The sequence below is a fragment of the Polyodon spathula genome, chromosome 5 (assembly GCF_017654505.1).
Source record: "Polyodon spathula isolate WHYD16114869_AA chromosome 5, ASM1765450v1, whole genome shotgun sequence".
Lineage (NCBI taxonomy): Eukaryota > Metazoa > Chordata > Actinopteri > Acipenseriformes > Polyodontidae > Polyodon > Polyodon spathula.
In genome coordinates, this window is record NC_054538.1 from 56472168 (window position 1) to 56487819 (window position 15652).

The 15652-nt window shown below is 41.3% G+C and overlaps 1 protein-coding gene across 6 annotated transcripts in view; it reads left to right on the forward strand.

The window, feature by feature from the left end:
* Positions 1-15652, forward strand: part of LOC121316074 (lysosomal-trafficking regulator-like) — a 134780-nt gene that overhangs the window by 45525 nt on the left and 73603 nt on the right. For 4 of the 6 annotated variants that reach the window (XM_041250816.1, XM_041250818.1, XM_041250819.1 and 1 more), the window contains exons 6-10: positions 1329-3420; positions 4082-5054; positions 5637-5798; positions 8134-8293; positions 14319-14536. In XM_041250816.1, the coding sequence (XP_041106750.1) occupies positions 1329-3420; positions 4082-5054; positions 5637-5798; positions 8134-8293; positions 14319-14536 (3605 nt within the window). The remainder of the gene's footprint in view (positions 1-1328; positions 3421-4081; positions 5055-5636; positions 5799-8133; positions 8294-14318; positions 14537-15652) is intronic. The other 2 variants (XM_041250817.1, XM_041250821.1) reach the window with 1 other exon arrangement.

Genomic DNA, 15652 nt, shown 5'->3' on the forward strand with positions numbered 1-15652 from the left:
AATACACAGGTAAGAAATAAAATATTAGTATCACTCTAAGTAATGGTACTTGACAATTTCGTTCAGCAAACGCTGACAAATTCATGAAAATTAAGTTTGAGTCCCACTAGCAGTTCATTCTGTTAGCCACCCGCTTAGCAGCTAGTAGCATTCCCAATGTTTTACGTATTTCTCCAGACATTCTTGCAAATATGTGATAAACCTTCTAGAACATCTTACATAAGTTGGAGTGGCCTGCTTTTGCTTTGCAACATTAAAAAAAGTAGATTCAGTTTTCATTTTCTTTTTTCAGATGTTGCTTCAAGTAACTGACCTTGTTGACACAGGCTTTTAGTAACTGCATGCTAATTTTAACAAGGGGCTCTTACATTTTTACTTTATTGGGTACTATATTTAAACTGTGCGTCAGCTCCAGTGGCAGGAAGAACAGGATTAGGTACATAATTGTATCATAACGTATTAATGGATTAAAAGTAGGGTTAATTAATATGTTAATATTATTAATATACTACAAACTACTTGTTTTCTGTTAGAAATTACACAAAAACATAAATATCAAAAAAAGATATTGTAGCAATGACTTCTGCAGGAGAATTTAAAGCAGGTGGGATTATAGTCAAAACCTCAAATATCATTTGCCATAATAAAGCTTCCTTTAATTCAACACTCATTGTAATTCAGTGTGACTCAACCAGGTAAGCTGTACAGATGTTTAGGTCTTATTTTAAGTTTTTTGTAGTAACGTCTAAGCAACAACACAAGAGTAGCATAGCAAAAACAGAAAATCTTTCTATAGTTTACTACAGTTTTGCTTAAAAGTAGAAGTGAAGTACAGTTGTAGTGGTTACATTTTCAAACACATGACATTTTTTTGTGTGTGAACTACACAATATACAGTAATATAGTTTTAAGATAATACAATGTCCAAATCAATGGAGTTAAATAGTTATAATGAGACAAACATTGGTAAGAAATATTGATCTTAAGCTGTTGGTTCAGTTTTTTAAGACTTAAAATGTTGACGGTAGCCAGGATTTGTCTTGGCCGAGACAATGGACTTCAATGTATTAAGAAACCAAAATTTAAGCTATTAATCCAAAAAGTAGTTAAAATAGTAGGAATAGACCCAAAGTAATCCCACTGGGCAGTATATATGCTTCTTAATCGGACAAGAACCTGTCAACTTAATAAAATCATAGCATGACTGCACATACCACACCTATCATCAATGTATTGGTTAATCGGTGCTTTTACTCACTGTTGCCCTAGAGTTTGCATGTGCCATATTTATTGAAACTAAAGTTTTTTTTTCGTCGCCTATTTCACAGATTTCAGTCTATCTTCACTAGTGGATGTCTTCTTTGCCAAAGACAGCAAGTTCCCAGTCTTGAAAGCAGCTCAGGATAAGGCAGTCTCAGAGGGCCAAGTCGCATCGAAACGGACCTCGGGCAGCTGGAGAGCACGTCGCCAGCATAGGAGCGCCCAGAGGTATTCTGTGAGAGATGCGCGAAAATCGCAGCTCTCAACTTCAGACTCGGATGCCAACTCTGATGACAGAACGCCCAGGACGAGCAAGCATCGGAGGTCGCACGGCTTGCCCCTGCTTGTGAGCCGCCAATACCAACCGTCCACCAAAGGTCCTCCGCTGACGCCACCACCAACAGAAGCCATGAGTGCCTTTGAAAAAACTGAGCAGCAGCACTATTTGAGTCAGGTGCTTGACCCTGAGATGCTGACAGACCCGGCAGCCCTATCCATCCTCAACCGGATGGAGAACTCTCCCTTTGATCTGTGTCATGTGCTGCTGTCCCTACTAGCAAAAGTCTGCAAGTTTGACATGACCCTGAACCATAACCCTGCCCTGGCCGTCAGTGTGGTTCCCACCTTAACTGAGTTCCTCATGGAGTTTGGGGACTGCTGCGGACCAGGTGGTGAAGGAGGGAAAGGAGGTGGTGGGAGTGAGGATCTAGCCAGTGGCTGGACTGAGGAGCCAATAGCCCTGATCCAGCGAATGCTCCTTCGCACTATCCTCCACCTGATGTCTGTGGATGTGGGCAGGAGGGAGGCCTTGTCTGAAAACCTACGAAGGAATTTAACCGACCTCCTGCGGGCCACCTTGAAGATCCGCAGCTGCCTAGAGAAGCAGCCTGACCCCTTTGCCCCCCGGCCCAAGAAAACCCTACAGGAGATCCAGGATGACTTTTCATTCTCCAAGTATCGCCACCGGGCACTCTTGCTGCCTGAGCTACTGGAAGGAGTTTTGAAGGTATTGCTGTGCTGCCTACAGTCAGCCTCCCCGAACCCTTTCTTCTTCAGCCAGACAGTGGAGCTGATCCACGAGTTCGTCCAGCACGGGGGTTTGGAGCTTTTTGAAGCCACTGTGATGCAGATGGAATGGCTGTCATCTCGAGACCCAGATTTTTCTGGGGAAGCCTCAGAACGAGCCAGGGGCCTGATCAGCGGGGTGGTGAACATTGTTAGCACAATCAAGAAGGCAAAGTCAGAGCAGCTGCACCAGTCGGTGTGTGCTCGTCACCGCCGCCACCGGCGCTGTGAGTATTCCCACTTCCTACACCACCATCATGACTTCACTGGGTTACCCGTTTCGGCCTTCAAACAGCCAGCTGTCAGCAACCCCTTTGAGGAGGAGGCCCCTGGTGGGGAGGTACGCTACCCTAAGCACTGCTGCTGCCTGGCTGCATATGCCCATCAGTGCCTGCGCCTCCTCCAGCGTGTCTCCTCCTCGGGGGCCGTCTGCCTCCAGATCCTGGCCAGTGTGCAGGCAGTGGGAATCTGCTGCTGTATGGATCCCCGCTCTGTGGTGGCTCCTTTGCTCCACGTCTTCCGCTCCCCAGCCTTGAGAAGCTACCAGCCCCATATTTTGAGCATCCTGGGCCGCCTAATCCTAGAGCAGCTTGGAGGGGGGCAGCCCTCCCAGAAGGCCAAGCTAGCCTCCTGCAATGTTTGCACGATGGATAGCAGCCAGCTGCCCAGTCTAGAGGAAACACTGCGTGGGACCAGCGGCAGCGGTGGGGGGAAGGAATCTGGCCATGGCTTCTCAAGCCCTTCCTATTGCTCTCAGGAGAATTTACCCAATGGAGGGATAGAGGACATGCTCTGGAAGTGGAACGCCCTGGAGGCCTACCAGGACTTGGTCTTTAGCGATGACCGGCAGCTGAGCCTGCAGATTGCAGGTCATGTTTGTCACCTGACCCAGCGAGGCAATGCCGTGGTGCAGTGGCAGCTGTACGCCCACATCTTCAACCCAGTCCTCCAGAGAGGAGTGGAGCTGTCCCACCATGCCCAACAACTGGGGGTCACAACCAGCTGTGCCCAGGTTTGCAGCTACCACAGCAAGTGCTTGCCTCTAGATGTCCTACAGGTCTATCTCCAGACGCTGCCTTTGCTTTTAAAATCCAGGTAAGCAAAGTCCAGCAGAACCTGAAGTGTGTACAGATAAATTACAGTATGTTACTACAGTAAGCTAAAACCATAGCATATCATTTGTTAGTCACACTTTTATTTTAGTGGCCTTTTTGTTTTATAAACAACTATTTTACACTTAAACACTGTACTAAAAAAAGTGTTATTGCAAAATTTAGTCAACCAATATGTTAATATTGTTCTTTTTTTGTCATCAAAAACTGGAACAGTCCCACTAATAATAATAATAATAATAATAATAATAATACACAATTAAAAAATAACTAGCGTCAGTATAACACTAGAGCAGCCCTCTCCTCTTTGTTCAGCCACAGAACAATTCTTTCATGGATGAACAGAGTTTACCATTTAGAGAAAATATTGAACTATGTGTCATTCCCCTGTCCAGCAGTTTCAGTAAAGTAGGAGACACAGCATGTGTGAAGTGGAGTTCTAACTGCCTACTAACATTTTATCTTAAATGGCAATTAAATCTTAAAGGTACTGACTGCTGTGTAATATTGTGCCTGTTTATTTTTAAAAGCGAGTTCATTGAAGTTATTATGAATGTTTAATTTTCTTAAATCAGATTTTATTTTATTTAGTGTTTAGATTTTTTAACAGTAAATTTAATGTGGCTTTTTAAAAATTTACACAGGGTGATAAGAGATCTATTTCTAAGCTGTAATGGAATGAACCAAGTGATAGAGCTGCTATACTTGGACCCTGTTCGTTCATCAGCACTGAAAGTATTTGAAACATTGATCCTGTGCGTGGACATCCAGCAGACTGACATCATATTGCAAGAGCTGGAGACCATCGAAGCGGAGGAGAGGGAGGCCGCACTTGACCTGGGTGACTCCCCTAGCAACCAGCCAAACAGGGGGGTCAATGAGGGTCCTCAGAGCCTGAGCAGGTTCTACGCAGGTCTGAAGGAAGCCTGCCCCCAGAAGAAGAGCCGAGGGGCTCGGAGCGGCAGTGAGTATCACCTTAATGCCATCAACCTCTTCCTCTGCGTGGTATTCTTGTGTGTCACCAAAGAGACAGACTCTGATCTGGATTCTGCAAATGACTCGGAGGACACGTCAGGCTATGACAGCACAGCTAGCGAGCCCCTGGGCGGCCGTCTGCCCTGCCTGTCCCCGGACAGCGTTGCCCTTCCCTCAAAGGAGCAGATCCGCCGGGCAGCCGACGTGTGGTCTGTGTGCCGCTGGATCTACTTGTCCAGCCCTGTGTTCCAAAAGCAGTTCTACAAATTGGGCGGCCTGGATGTATGCAACCGGCTAATGACCATGGTCATCCAGAAGTTGTCTTCCAAAAACAAAGATGGTAAGGCTAAGAAGAAGCAGCCAAGCGGAGACAGAAACAAAGTCACTGGTGCCGCGCCCAGCACTGGTATTGCGAGTACATCGCCTCCCTGCCAAGAAGACGACAGGCAGGCTACAGATGATTTCAGCAACAAGGGGAATAGTCCTCAAACAGAGGCGGAGGCCAGGGGAAGTGACACGGCTAAAAATCTTGAAGACGAGTGGCCACTGCAGAGCATAAGACTTCTGGAAGCTCTCTTAGCAATCTGCCTCCACAGTGCCAGTTCAGGACTACAGAAAGTGGAACCGGAGCTCTCTTTTCAGGTATTTTAACACAAGGATAATACCACTGACTTTCCCCCAGAGACACTTATTATGTGCCTCTGTCACTAATAATTGTTGCTACATAAGCCTCTTTCTGATAAATAGAAAAGCTTTCAGTTATGGGCCACACTTAAGTACTGGAAGTGCTGATCTAATTACAAGTTATGTTATTAATTCAAGAGGTAGTCCAGGTTTGACTGCATATCAGATATACATAACATCAGGATTTTGTATTTCTAGCCATTTCCATAATTTTAGTTTTCCTTAAGCATAAACCGTGCTGGTAAATGGTTCTTGCCAGAATGATCCAACACAATTTTGAATGACAAAGAATGAAAGAGCCTTACCTGTAGGTAGGACAGTACCATATGTCATACACATTTAGGTCAATGGTAGCGAAAAGCCAATTAATCAAAAATAAAAATTAGCAATGCAGTCCCTTTAGACAACTAAAGTGTTAGCAGTGTCGTTTTAATTTTGATGGTTATCAATATCATTTTTGTTTAGTATCACTTTTCGGTTACTGGAAGTCTTTTTAAGTGGAACAATTTGATTGTTATTAAAATCTTGTTTTGCTTGCAGTACCTGTCGGTGGAGGAGACTCTGTCTGAAATGCGTGACCAGCTCTCCCAATCTGGGGTTATCTCTTCTGACCAAGCCATACCGCTCTTCAACTCCCTGCTCAGAGTCGCCCTAGCAGAAATCTCAGCAGACCCGGACACGCCTGAGGAGAAAACGGAGAGGGTAATGAGCCATTAACTTCATCCACTCCCACATATATTCACAGACAAAAGGGTTGGCACCCTACACCCAGTGTAAGATAATTCAAGAAAGCATGTTAAATACAAGCATTTAGTGAATATTATCCACCAATTAATGTGACGAAGACGAAAATACACAATTTCTGGTAGTTTATTAAACAATCAAAACATAAAAGCATTTAAGGAATTTCAACTATTTGTTCATGAATTATTGGCGCCTTTACATAAATAGTCTGTAAAAATATAATAACTCATTTTTAAATATATATTAGTTGAAAACAATTACACAACAACTAAGCTGCAATATAAAGTCAATAGCCAGAAAATGAGGTAATTATTTACAACATCTGTAGAAGAACAACGTTTTGGCATCACATCATATTATGGTCAAGACAAAGGAGTTAGATTCACGTTTGAGAAAAGCACTCGTAGCAAACTACAATATAGGAAATGGCTACAGAACAGTATCAAAGAAATATGGAATACCAAAATCCACAATCGGAGCAATAATCAAATACCACAGAAGAAATTCAATTGAAACGCTTGAAAGAAGTGGACATCTGTGGCAAAGTTCCCCGCCCCTGGGCTATTTATTTGTGTTATATGTTGCGTTTGGTGTGTTAATGTTGTTGTATAGGTATTGGTACACGGGATATAAAGGGATCTGTGTGATATTTGTATTAAGGCACAGTGATTGCACATCACTCCAGATGCAGATTAAAAAGTATAGTGTGTGGACACAGGTGTGCACTAATTTAATTCACGTGCAGTTGTACCGAGATTCCATTTGAATGATTGATTAGCAATCGGGTCTTGGTACAGCATGCATGTTTCGCTTACTCGGGGTTGTGTGTTCGGTGAGTGGAGAACGGGTGTGGAGAGGAGAGAATTAAAAAGTAAAGTAAATAACTGTTTTGACTCAGTGTTTGTTTGTCTGTTAGTCCACTGTTTGTTTATGTGTTAGTCTGTTTTGTTTGTCTGTTTATTTTGGCATCAAGTGCCCTGTGCTGTTTTTGTTCATTATCTTTTATTTGTTTTGCAATAAACCGGTGCAAGCAAGCGCATTTAACATATCACTCGCAGTGCTGTGTGTTTTCTTCTGGTCTGATGTCACCACCGAAGCAAGCCTGTCACACGTGGTGTAAGAGTGGGACGACAGCACCTTCCAAACGCAGGCCAGAAGCGGTGCTGCGGGTGAGTGGATCTACAGAAACTTAAAAAAAAAAAAAAACACACACAGGAGTGTTTTGAATATATATAAATAAATAAATAGAAAATGGGGAAAAAGCAGTCGGAAGAAGCAGCAACAACAGAGCAAAGGGGGGAAAGGAGGAAGCAGAGCTGTGGTGTTTCGCCTGTGGCAAAACCTGCCACACCACCAGGCACTGCTCCGTCCATGTAGAGCTGCAGGCATTGTCTCGAACGATGGGATATGGGGAAGACACGGAGGAGTGCTTCCGCCAGAGGGCTAGGAAGCCAGGACCCAACTGGCTTCCATCACCATTGTGCCCCCTCTGCGAGGGTAAGCATTACTTTGCTACCTGTCCCTTCCGCAGTTATGAGGAGGAAGAGGAGGATGAGGATCCCGGCCGTCCTACTCCTGAGTGGGAGGAGCCCGAACGTCCTACGCCTGAGTGGGAGGAACCCGAACGTCCTTTGCTTTGAGATGCATTACCCAGCAGAGGGAACGTAGAGGAACTGCTGAATTTATCCTGAAAGCATGTGAATCACTACAGTTTAACACAGGTGGAGGCCACTTAACTTGGTGTGTGATTACGGAACTACTGAACAGCGTATTTCTGCATTACTTTTTGGCAGGTTGGGAGTTGAAGGCTAAAATTATCCTTCTGCATGGTTATCCCTGTTGGTTTTTATTAACATAACTGATGGAAATGAATTGCCTACGTGTTATAGACATCAGCAACAAGAAAGAGTATCAAATCTATTTACTTTTTAGTGCTCTCTGATGCTGAGACCTGGGAGAAGAAAAGCTTTTATAACCCTTGTATAATGCAGCAAAAAGAGTTGAAGAGCATCTTGTTATTTTTACATGGCAGGTGCAGACTATTTTTCTAGCAGACATTCTTTTTAAATAGAAATATATCAGCTTTTTTATTCAATGGCTAGCAGCCATACAATAAACACATCATTTATGTAATTATTGTTTTCTACCTTTCCAAGCTTTGGAGACTTCATTTATTTATGTATTTAATTTTATAGCAAGCTGGTTTAGACAGTCCATTTTAATATTAATATGTGAAACGTGGCAGGTTTATAAATACTTTATAAATGTTTTACTCTTCACCCATAACTTGTAGCAGAAGGACCAAGGGGAAAAAGAGTTTCCATCTCAGTCAGGGGATCTATCTGAAGAGACAGAGGAGCCCCAGTGCTACAGCATCAAGCTGTTACCGGAGGAGGAGGGATACGAGGCAGACAGTGAGAGCAATCCTGAGGACGCAGCAGCTAAGGGGGAAGGTACATTACTGTAATTTACCAAGTCTAGCATTTGAAGGCGATGCATATTGTAGCTAGATTGTGGCACTTCCCATTTTAAGGTGGTGGTGTAAACCTTGATAACTTTTTACTTTATACTCAGCAGCTCTTTCTGAAATATTAAACTTGTTTACATGTAATTCCTATTTGTTTTGTTTTAGTACTGAAATGAGAATATGGGGCAAATAGGAGAAACGATTCTGCCTTATAAAACGTTATAGGCAAAAACACATTTTTGTGTATTTTATGTGCCTGTCAAGATTTCTTTGTATTTATTTTGTATAAGCATCATCTGTGGGTAGGACATTTGTTGCCAGTGATACCCCACTCAGGCTGAAATAGCTTGGTAGCCCTGGCTGATTACACCATTGTCTCTAATTGAAATATTTGAAAATATTTCTCTGGCTAATTATTTCCATTTGTAATAACAATGTTCTTTTTTTTGTGGTTAGGCCCTCCCTACATTCTCTGTTTTGTGAACTTTGAAGCTAGAAATTCTTCTGTAGTATATGGGCAGGTAGCAATCCTTAAGCTAGTATCAACGCAGCAAGGTCCCAGTCAATTACGGGTTAAGGTTTTGATCCCATTCAAATGACTGAAGCCACGTTTACAACTCAAAGTGTCCGGACTTAGCGATAACGAGAATGGCAAGCCTGGCTAACTCCTTGTATTCCTCGCTGTTTTTAAAGAGATGGCACAAAAGTGCTGCAGTGTCATTACTGCATCTGTCCGACTTAAACAATATCTTCACTGCTTCATCTTCGCAAAACACTGAATATTGTGATTCCAGTTCAGAAACACGCATATGTTTAGAGAACATTTGCCCAATTTTGGACAGCTCAGTTATATCAGGTTTGGCATTTAAGGCATCCAGAAAAAAAACATTTGTTTAACCAGCTATTTCTCTGGGAGTCTTTTCTGAAACGAGCTGTGTAATCTTTCTGCATACCTGATGACTGTGGCCTTTATTTCTAAGATTTCAGATTCAGATAGATGGTGATCTGACTCGCATTCCTCAAAGAATCCATTCAAATTTTCATTCGGGATTTTCAACTGGCCATTATTATGTTGATATACTGTCTCATTATTTTGATTTCGTACTCGTTATTTTGACTTCTTATCTCGTTATTTCAATTACTATCTCGACATTTTGACTTAGTATCTCGTTATTTAGACTTATTATAATACGAAAAAGCTGTGTTAATTACACATTACATAACAAATAGTTACATACATATATATATATATATAAAGCACCTCCTCCAAGTAAAAGAAGATGCGACATACAGGTATTGGACAAAAAAAATGGAAACACCAATGTAAAGCCACTTAATAGGGCGTTGGGCCACCACGTGCGACCAGTACGGCCTGTATGTGACGTAGTCTGCCGGCCTCTGGAATTCTGCAGGAGGGATGCGGCACCATTCTTCCACAACAAAGTCAATCAACTCACGCCTGGTTGATGAAGGTGGAAAACGCTGTCTCAGGCGTTGTTCCCGAATATCCCATAAATCCTCGATTGGGTTCAGATTTGGTGACAGAGCCATGATATATGGATAACATCAGTGTCATGCTCATCAAACCATTGGGTGACTACACATGTTCTGTGGATGGGGGCATTGCCATTCAGGAAGACACCCACCGCCCACCCCCCCGGCAGAAAAAAAAGCACCATTAAATAGCAATTGCTCCCCTGTTTTGCCTTGCACTTCAAATTAATGCACGGATGTCACGATGATGGAGTATGCGCTTACACCCACTGTCGTTCTCTCAGAGTTCCATGCTGACATCACCTTAGACACAGTTGCTCGTGAAATTTCAGCAAGTTGAGCTGTCTTGGTCACTGACGCTCCTGCCAAACACGCCCCAACAATCACCCCTCAAAGGCGCTGAGGTCTCCTCTTGCAGCCATGCTAGCCATAATTATAGGCAACCAGGCCTGTCCAGCATTTTTATACATGACCCTAAGCATGCTGGGATGTTATTTGCTTAATTAACACATGAGCCACACCTGTGTAGAAGCCCTTGCTTTCAATATACTTGGTGTCCCTCATTTGTCCAGGTTTTATAAAAAAAATGTTATTCACTACATGTATTAGAAAAAAAGTAAATAAAATAGTGAAAACAAGTAAAAGTAAACGCGCCAGCCACAGACATTGATAACTCTTGCCATGGACACATGTGTCCGTGTATGGACAAGTTGCCAACCACTGAGGATGAGGCAGGCTTTAGCAATGGGTGTGTTGCTTTTAAATTGTCTGCGATTAGCAGAGAGATGAAAATAAGTGTTGATTAATATTGTATGCACCTAGATTTAGCAGGAACACTCATTTTCAAGAGTCAAGTTAATATCCCCCATTTAAAACCTGATGAATGTGCCATAGGTTTTTTCTGACATCTAATGCTAGTTATTATTGATTTTACCTCTAACAGTCCTGTTTGACGCAGTTCTATCTGTCATGTTTTCACTGAAATGCTATTAATTTGATTGTTCTTCTACGTGTCAGCACTGTAGGTGTTTCTAGAGACACCACATTTCTCATTTCTCCGTTATCATTTGTAATTTAATCAATTATCTATTGTAATTTGAGGGGTCCAAGCATTTTAGCATATTCATTTGCTGCGTTCACTCAGTTTACAACCCTGAGATTTCCTTCCAGTCAAAACTGGTTTACTAGGACCTAAATAAGCTATAGCCTGCTTCCGTTTTATTGTGCTTCTTTCACATGGAACTGTTAACTTGTGGTTGTTGTACTTTATTGTCTATCCTTGAGATCATAAGGTTACAGGTTCACATGCCTGCAGTGACTTCTGCTGTGTCGGCTGCTAGAGTTTGACATATGATCTTTACAACTTACCATTAAAACTGTTGTTCCTGTTTCAAACTTGCTGGGTGAGCTGAAATACTATTGATGATTAAGGTTATTTCTGTTGCCCTACTGCTGAAGTGGTATCAATCTCTTAAATGTTTTCTTGAGTTACTGAATGAATCAATATGAGATGTTTCACTCTCTGGGAACAGAATGTGCTGCTTAATCGCCAGATGGAATCTCGTGAGCGTAGCTTATAAACAGAAGGATGATGTACAATGTAGTTTCAAAGTGTGTGTGTATATATATATATATATATATATATATATATATATATATATATATATATATATATATATATATATATATATATATATATATGTATATATATATATACACACACACACACACACACACACACACACACACACACACACACACACCGAGCATGAAAAGAAACTTGGCACTATTATAATACATTTATTTTCTTAAAAACATTTTTTTTTAAAAGTTATATAAATGATGGACATTGACAAAATGTTTTTGTTTTCTTTTTAACCACTCGATCATTCATCCTTGACCATGACACTCTTGAGTGACTATGACTGAATTATATGCCATAATCACCTAATTAGTGAGACACTTTATTGGACACTGGATATGGTGTGATTTCAGCTGTTGAATTGCAAGCTTGAATAAAAGCAATAAAGAAAAGCACAAACAACAAACAGAGAGCAGCACCTTTGTGCAATCAGCATGATGGAGGCTGGACTAGGGCAGCGTACTGCGGCTCGTCGTCTTGGGTGCGCGCAGCCAGCAATTTCAAACCTGGCGAGACGGTGTAACCCGACACACTCTGTCAATGACAGGCCACGAACTACTGGGAGACCAAAAATCACAAAACCTGCCCAAAATCAAAAGATCATTGTGCTGCATCTTCATGATTTCTTACTATTTTTATACTATTGTTTTATTCCTTTCAGAAATCGTGCTGTTGCCTTTCACAAAAACTTTCACAAAATAGTGGGTAATTTAGTTTCTACTCCTTTTTTTATCATTTTCAAAATAAACAGCGTAACAGCCTTCACTTTGGTAGTTAATGTTACTCTTCGGCTTCAATTATTAAATGTCGGAAAGTCAATTTATCGATTTTGATGAGGAACTGCCGTGGTCTTTTCCTTTTTTTCCTTTATTAATGGCCTTTCCCAGGAGTTTTGTGGTACCCGTTTGTTCAGCATGTGTAAATCATGAAACCATTGAGTGGTGAGCTGACAGAGGCAAGAGGCAGTTATGGCTGGAAGACATTTCTCATTGAAAAGTCGTGCCAGTTGTGAGAAATTAGGTCTGAGAAGCAGGGAGTGATAAGTAACTCATTTCAGCCCGTGATTAATATATGTGCTGAATAAGTGCAGTGAAGAAGCTGGGTCATGTGGAAATATGTCTAGATGCATGTAACAGTTATAACATTTTTATTTTTATTTCTAAATCCCAAGGTTTTGCCAAAATCCCAGTACATCTTAAATTGTATGTAGATGTCACCCCATTTAAAGAACATGGAACAGAATTATACAAATTTAAAAAAAAAAAACACCGCTCCTTTAAGTTTAGTAGTAGTAGTTCCTGAGAACAATCATTATTTTTCTGACTTATAGTAAGTTGCATGATTTGCAAGTTTTGCACAGTTTGAGAGAACCAATCATACTGCACAAGATGACACCTCTTATAACAAGAAGAGACACCGTACGTACAACATATTAACTTTATAGGGTATAAACCAAGAGAAACCATAAAAAGTGTATAAATAAATAAATCCATCAAAATAAAACCATAAAATGTGTATAATCTCTATGTGCAAGTGGTTTATCATAGGGCTACAGAGGGACTGTTGACATCTTATTTCTTTGTTGCCATCTTTAAAAATGGATTCTTGCAAAGTTCTGAAACAAGCAACCGTGGGTTATAGATGAGCATTTGAAGGGCTTGAGGTGAAGTAACTGACTTGGTAATCAGTCTCCATCTGTTTTTTCCAGTTGTATAGAAAAGGTATTTCATGCAATTTTCAGATATCTGAATGACAGGTACAACTGCATGTGGCACAATGTTCTTGAAATCCGGGCAGAACAGATATCAGTTTTATGACATGTTTTTGAATCTTGTGATGGATTGTGACTTTCTGTCGACTGATTAAAGTCTTTATATAGTGGTGGTCTCGACTCAGAAGCACTGAAGATAGTCTAAAGGACTGAAACTTTGCATTTTATTTGTCATTTAATAAAATATATTTTTAACCTGATAATTTCGACTGTTGGACTTGTTTCCTGTTGCAGAGAAGTGCAGAGAGCGAAGTCCACTTGTTGCTACCAGTCTACTTTCCTAATGACCGACGCACCTGCACTAGCACAACTGTTTCGACTTGCATATTGAGGCGCAGTAATTTTTGTGACTTTTCCCCACCTGGACAGAGAATTATTAAACTGTGGAGGAGACAGATTACCAAGTCAGTTATCACATTCGCATCTATAAGCCCACCAAAGGTCAGTTTGTTAACTCGTGTCCCACAAGGGGTTTCAGCCTTTCAAAGATTTCGGAGCCATTTTCGATACTTTCATCCTGAAGCCTTTTTGTGGGGTCATTAAATCAAAGAGTGAAGTAGGTAGACAGTAGCAGACCTGCATACAGAAAGTCAGTTAAATTAATAGCACACCTAAGCAATTTGAAAGTGATATCTCTTCTACTTTAGAAGGAACTTGCACTTACAAATCGCTCAGAAATTTCACAATTGAACAGTTTTTAAATTTTAAGGCCCCCCAGCAACACATAAATACTAAAGTGGCAGTACTTATTTTGCATGAATTCTATAGAAGACCTTCCTGGCTATCTGTACAGATTCATTCATAGGGCTACTGACATTCTAAATTATCATTTTTAGTTCCTCAAAATCACTCCAAAATGAGACAGTTTCAAGTATGACTACCCCCCCCCCCCTCAGCAAATCTTCATCATTGAGCTTAAATACTTGGCCTAGTTTCATACCTGACCTGTATCTTCCACTACACAAAATATAAGCAGAATCTAAATCTTGAGGTGGGAGGCTCTGGATCAGTTGAAATGGAATGATCCAATAGTGTAGCTTCCCTGTTCTATGCCATTTGGAAACCTGCCATTAATGCAGTATTTGACTTGTTGATTTGTGACAGGAGTTAGGCCGGACGCTCCTCCGGCTGTGGAGAGCGAGTTCCTGAGCTTGCCAGAGAGCTCTGGTCAGGGAGAGTTGATGTACCCAGAGATCTGCATGATGGAGCTGCTCCTGCTGTCAGCAAGCACCCCACATCTGGAAGTGCTCACCCACGTCTTCCACAGCCTGCTGGAGGTTGTTAGGCACAGTGACCGCAACGCCATGCTCATCTATCAACAGGTAACTGTCAACAGAATGGCAACTCTCAAAACATTTATGCTACAGGGCTTGGGTGATCAGTGGATCAATGATAACCAACAATTCATTTATACCGTTTCTCTATGATGACACTAAAATGTACCTACCTGTGCACAGTGTACAAAACTACTACAGTAAAAACATAAAAAGTAGTTTTTCCTGGTGTTCTTTTAGCGTTTATCAGTTGACTTAAACACACTAGTCGATATAATAATAATAATAATAATAATAATAATAATAATAATAATCTTTATTTTTTACAGCGCAATTCATACAGCACATCTCAAAGCGCTTTACATTTTAAAACAATACACAGTGATATTAAAAAATTGTCACAGCAGCATTTACCCACACAATGGACATGAAGCAGGTTACACATTAAAACAAAGACACGCAACAAGTTTATCCCAGAAACAGAGGACACACAGCACCAGTACTGTACAGCACATAAACAGCCAGCCCTATACAGACTCAAATGCCATTTTAAAACACTATGTTTAGTTGCTTTTTGAAAATATCAACAGTATTTGAATCTTTTATTTTCTGTGGGAGAGCATTCCAGAGCTTTGGTGCATAGCGACTGAAGGCCCTCTCTCCCATAGACCGAAACCTAGATTTTTGCACTGTTAAGAGCCCAGCATCTGCAGATCTCAGGTTTCGCACGTGGGAGTAAACAGTTAACAAATCAGCTATAATGAGGTTGTTTGTCAGAGTTAGTATTTTGTGGGTATTGTGCTTTGAGGTAAAGCCCAATTGATCTCCCAATGTACGATTAGCCACAGTTTATACACGATTAGCCAAGTCAAATGTTTTAACTTAGTACTGTTTTGAAAACTTTTTGGATTTTGATGGGGGTGGGGGGGGGTGGGGGGGGGGGGGGCATATGCATCTACGCAATCTTCAATCTTCAAATCCCTGGCAAGCGACCGAACCTTCAGACACAGTCCTATCCGTCTAATATTTTAATATTGTTTTTATATCTTTAACAATTATTGTTTTTGACTGCTTGTCTTTATTGCTTGTTTCTACTGTTTGTCTTTCATGCCGTATCCCCAGCGACAGGGATACAGAGCAGGAGTCAGTGCAGAGAGCACACAG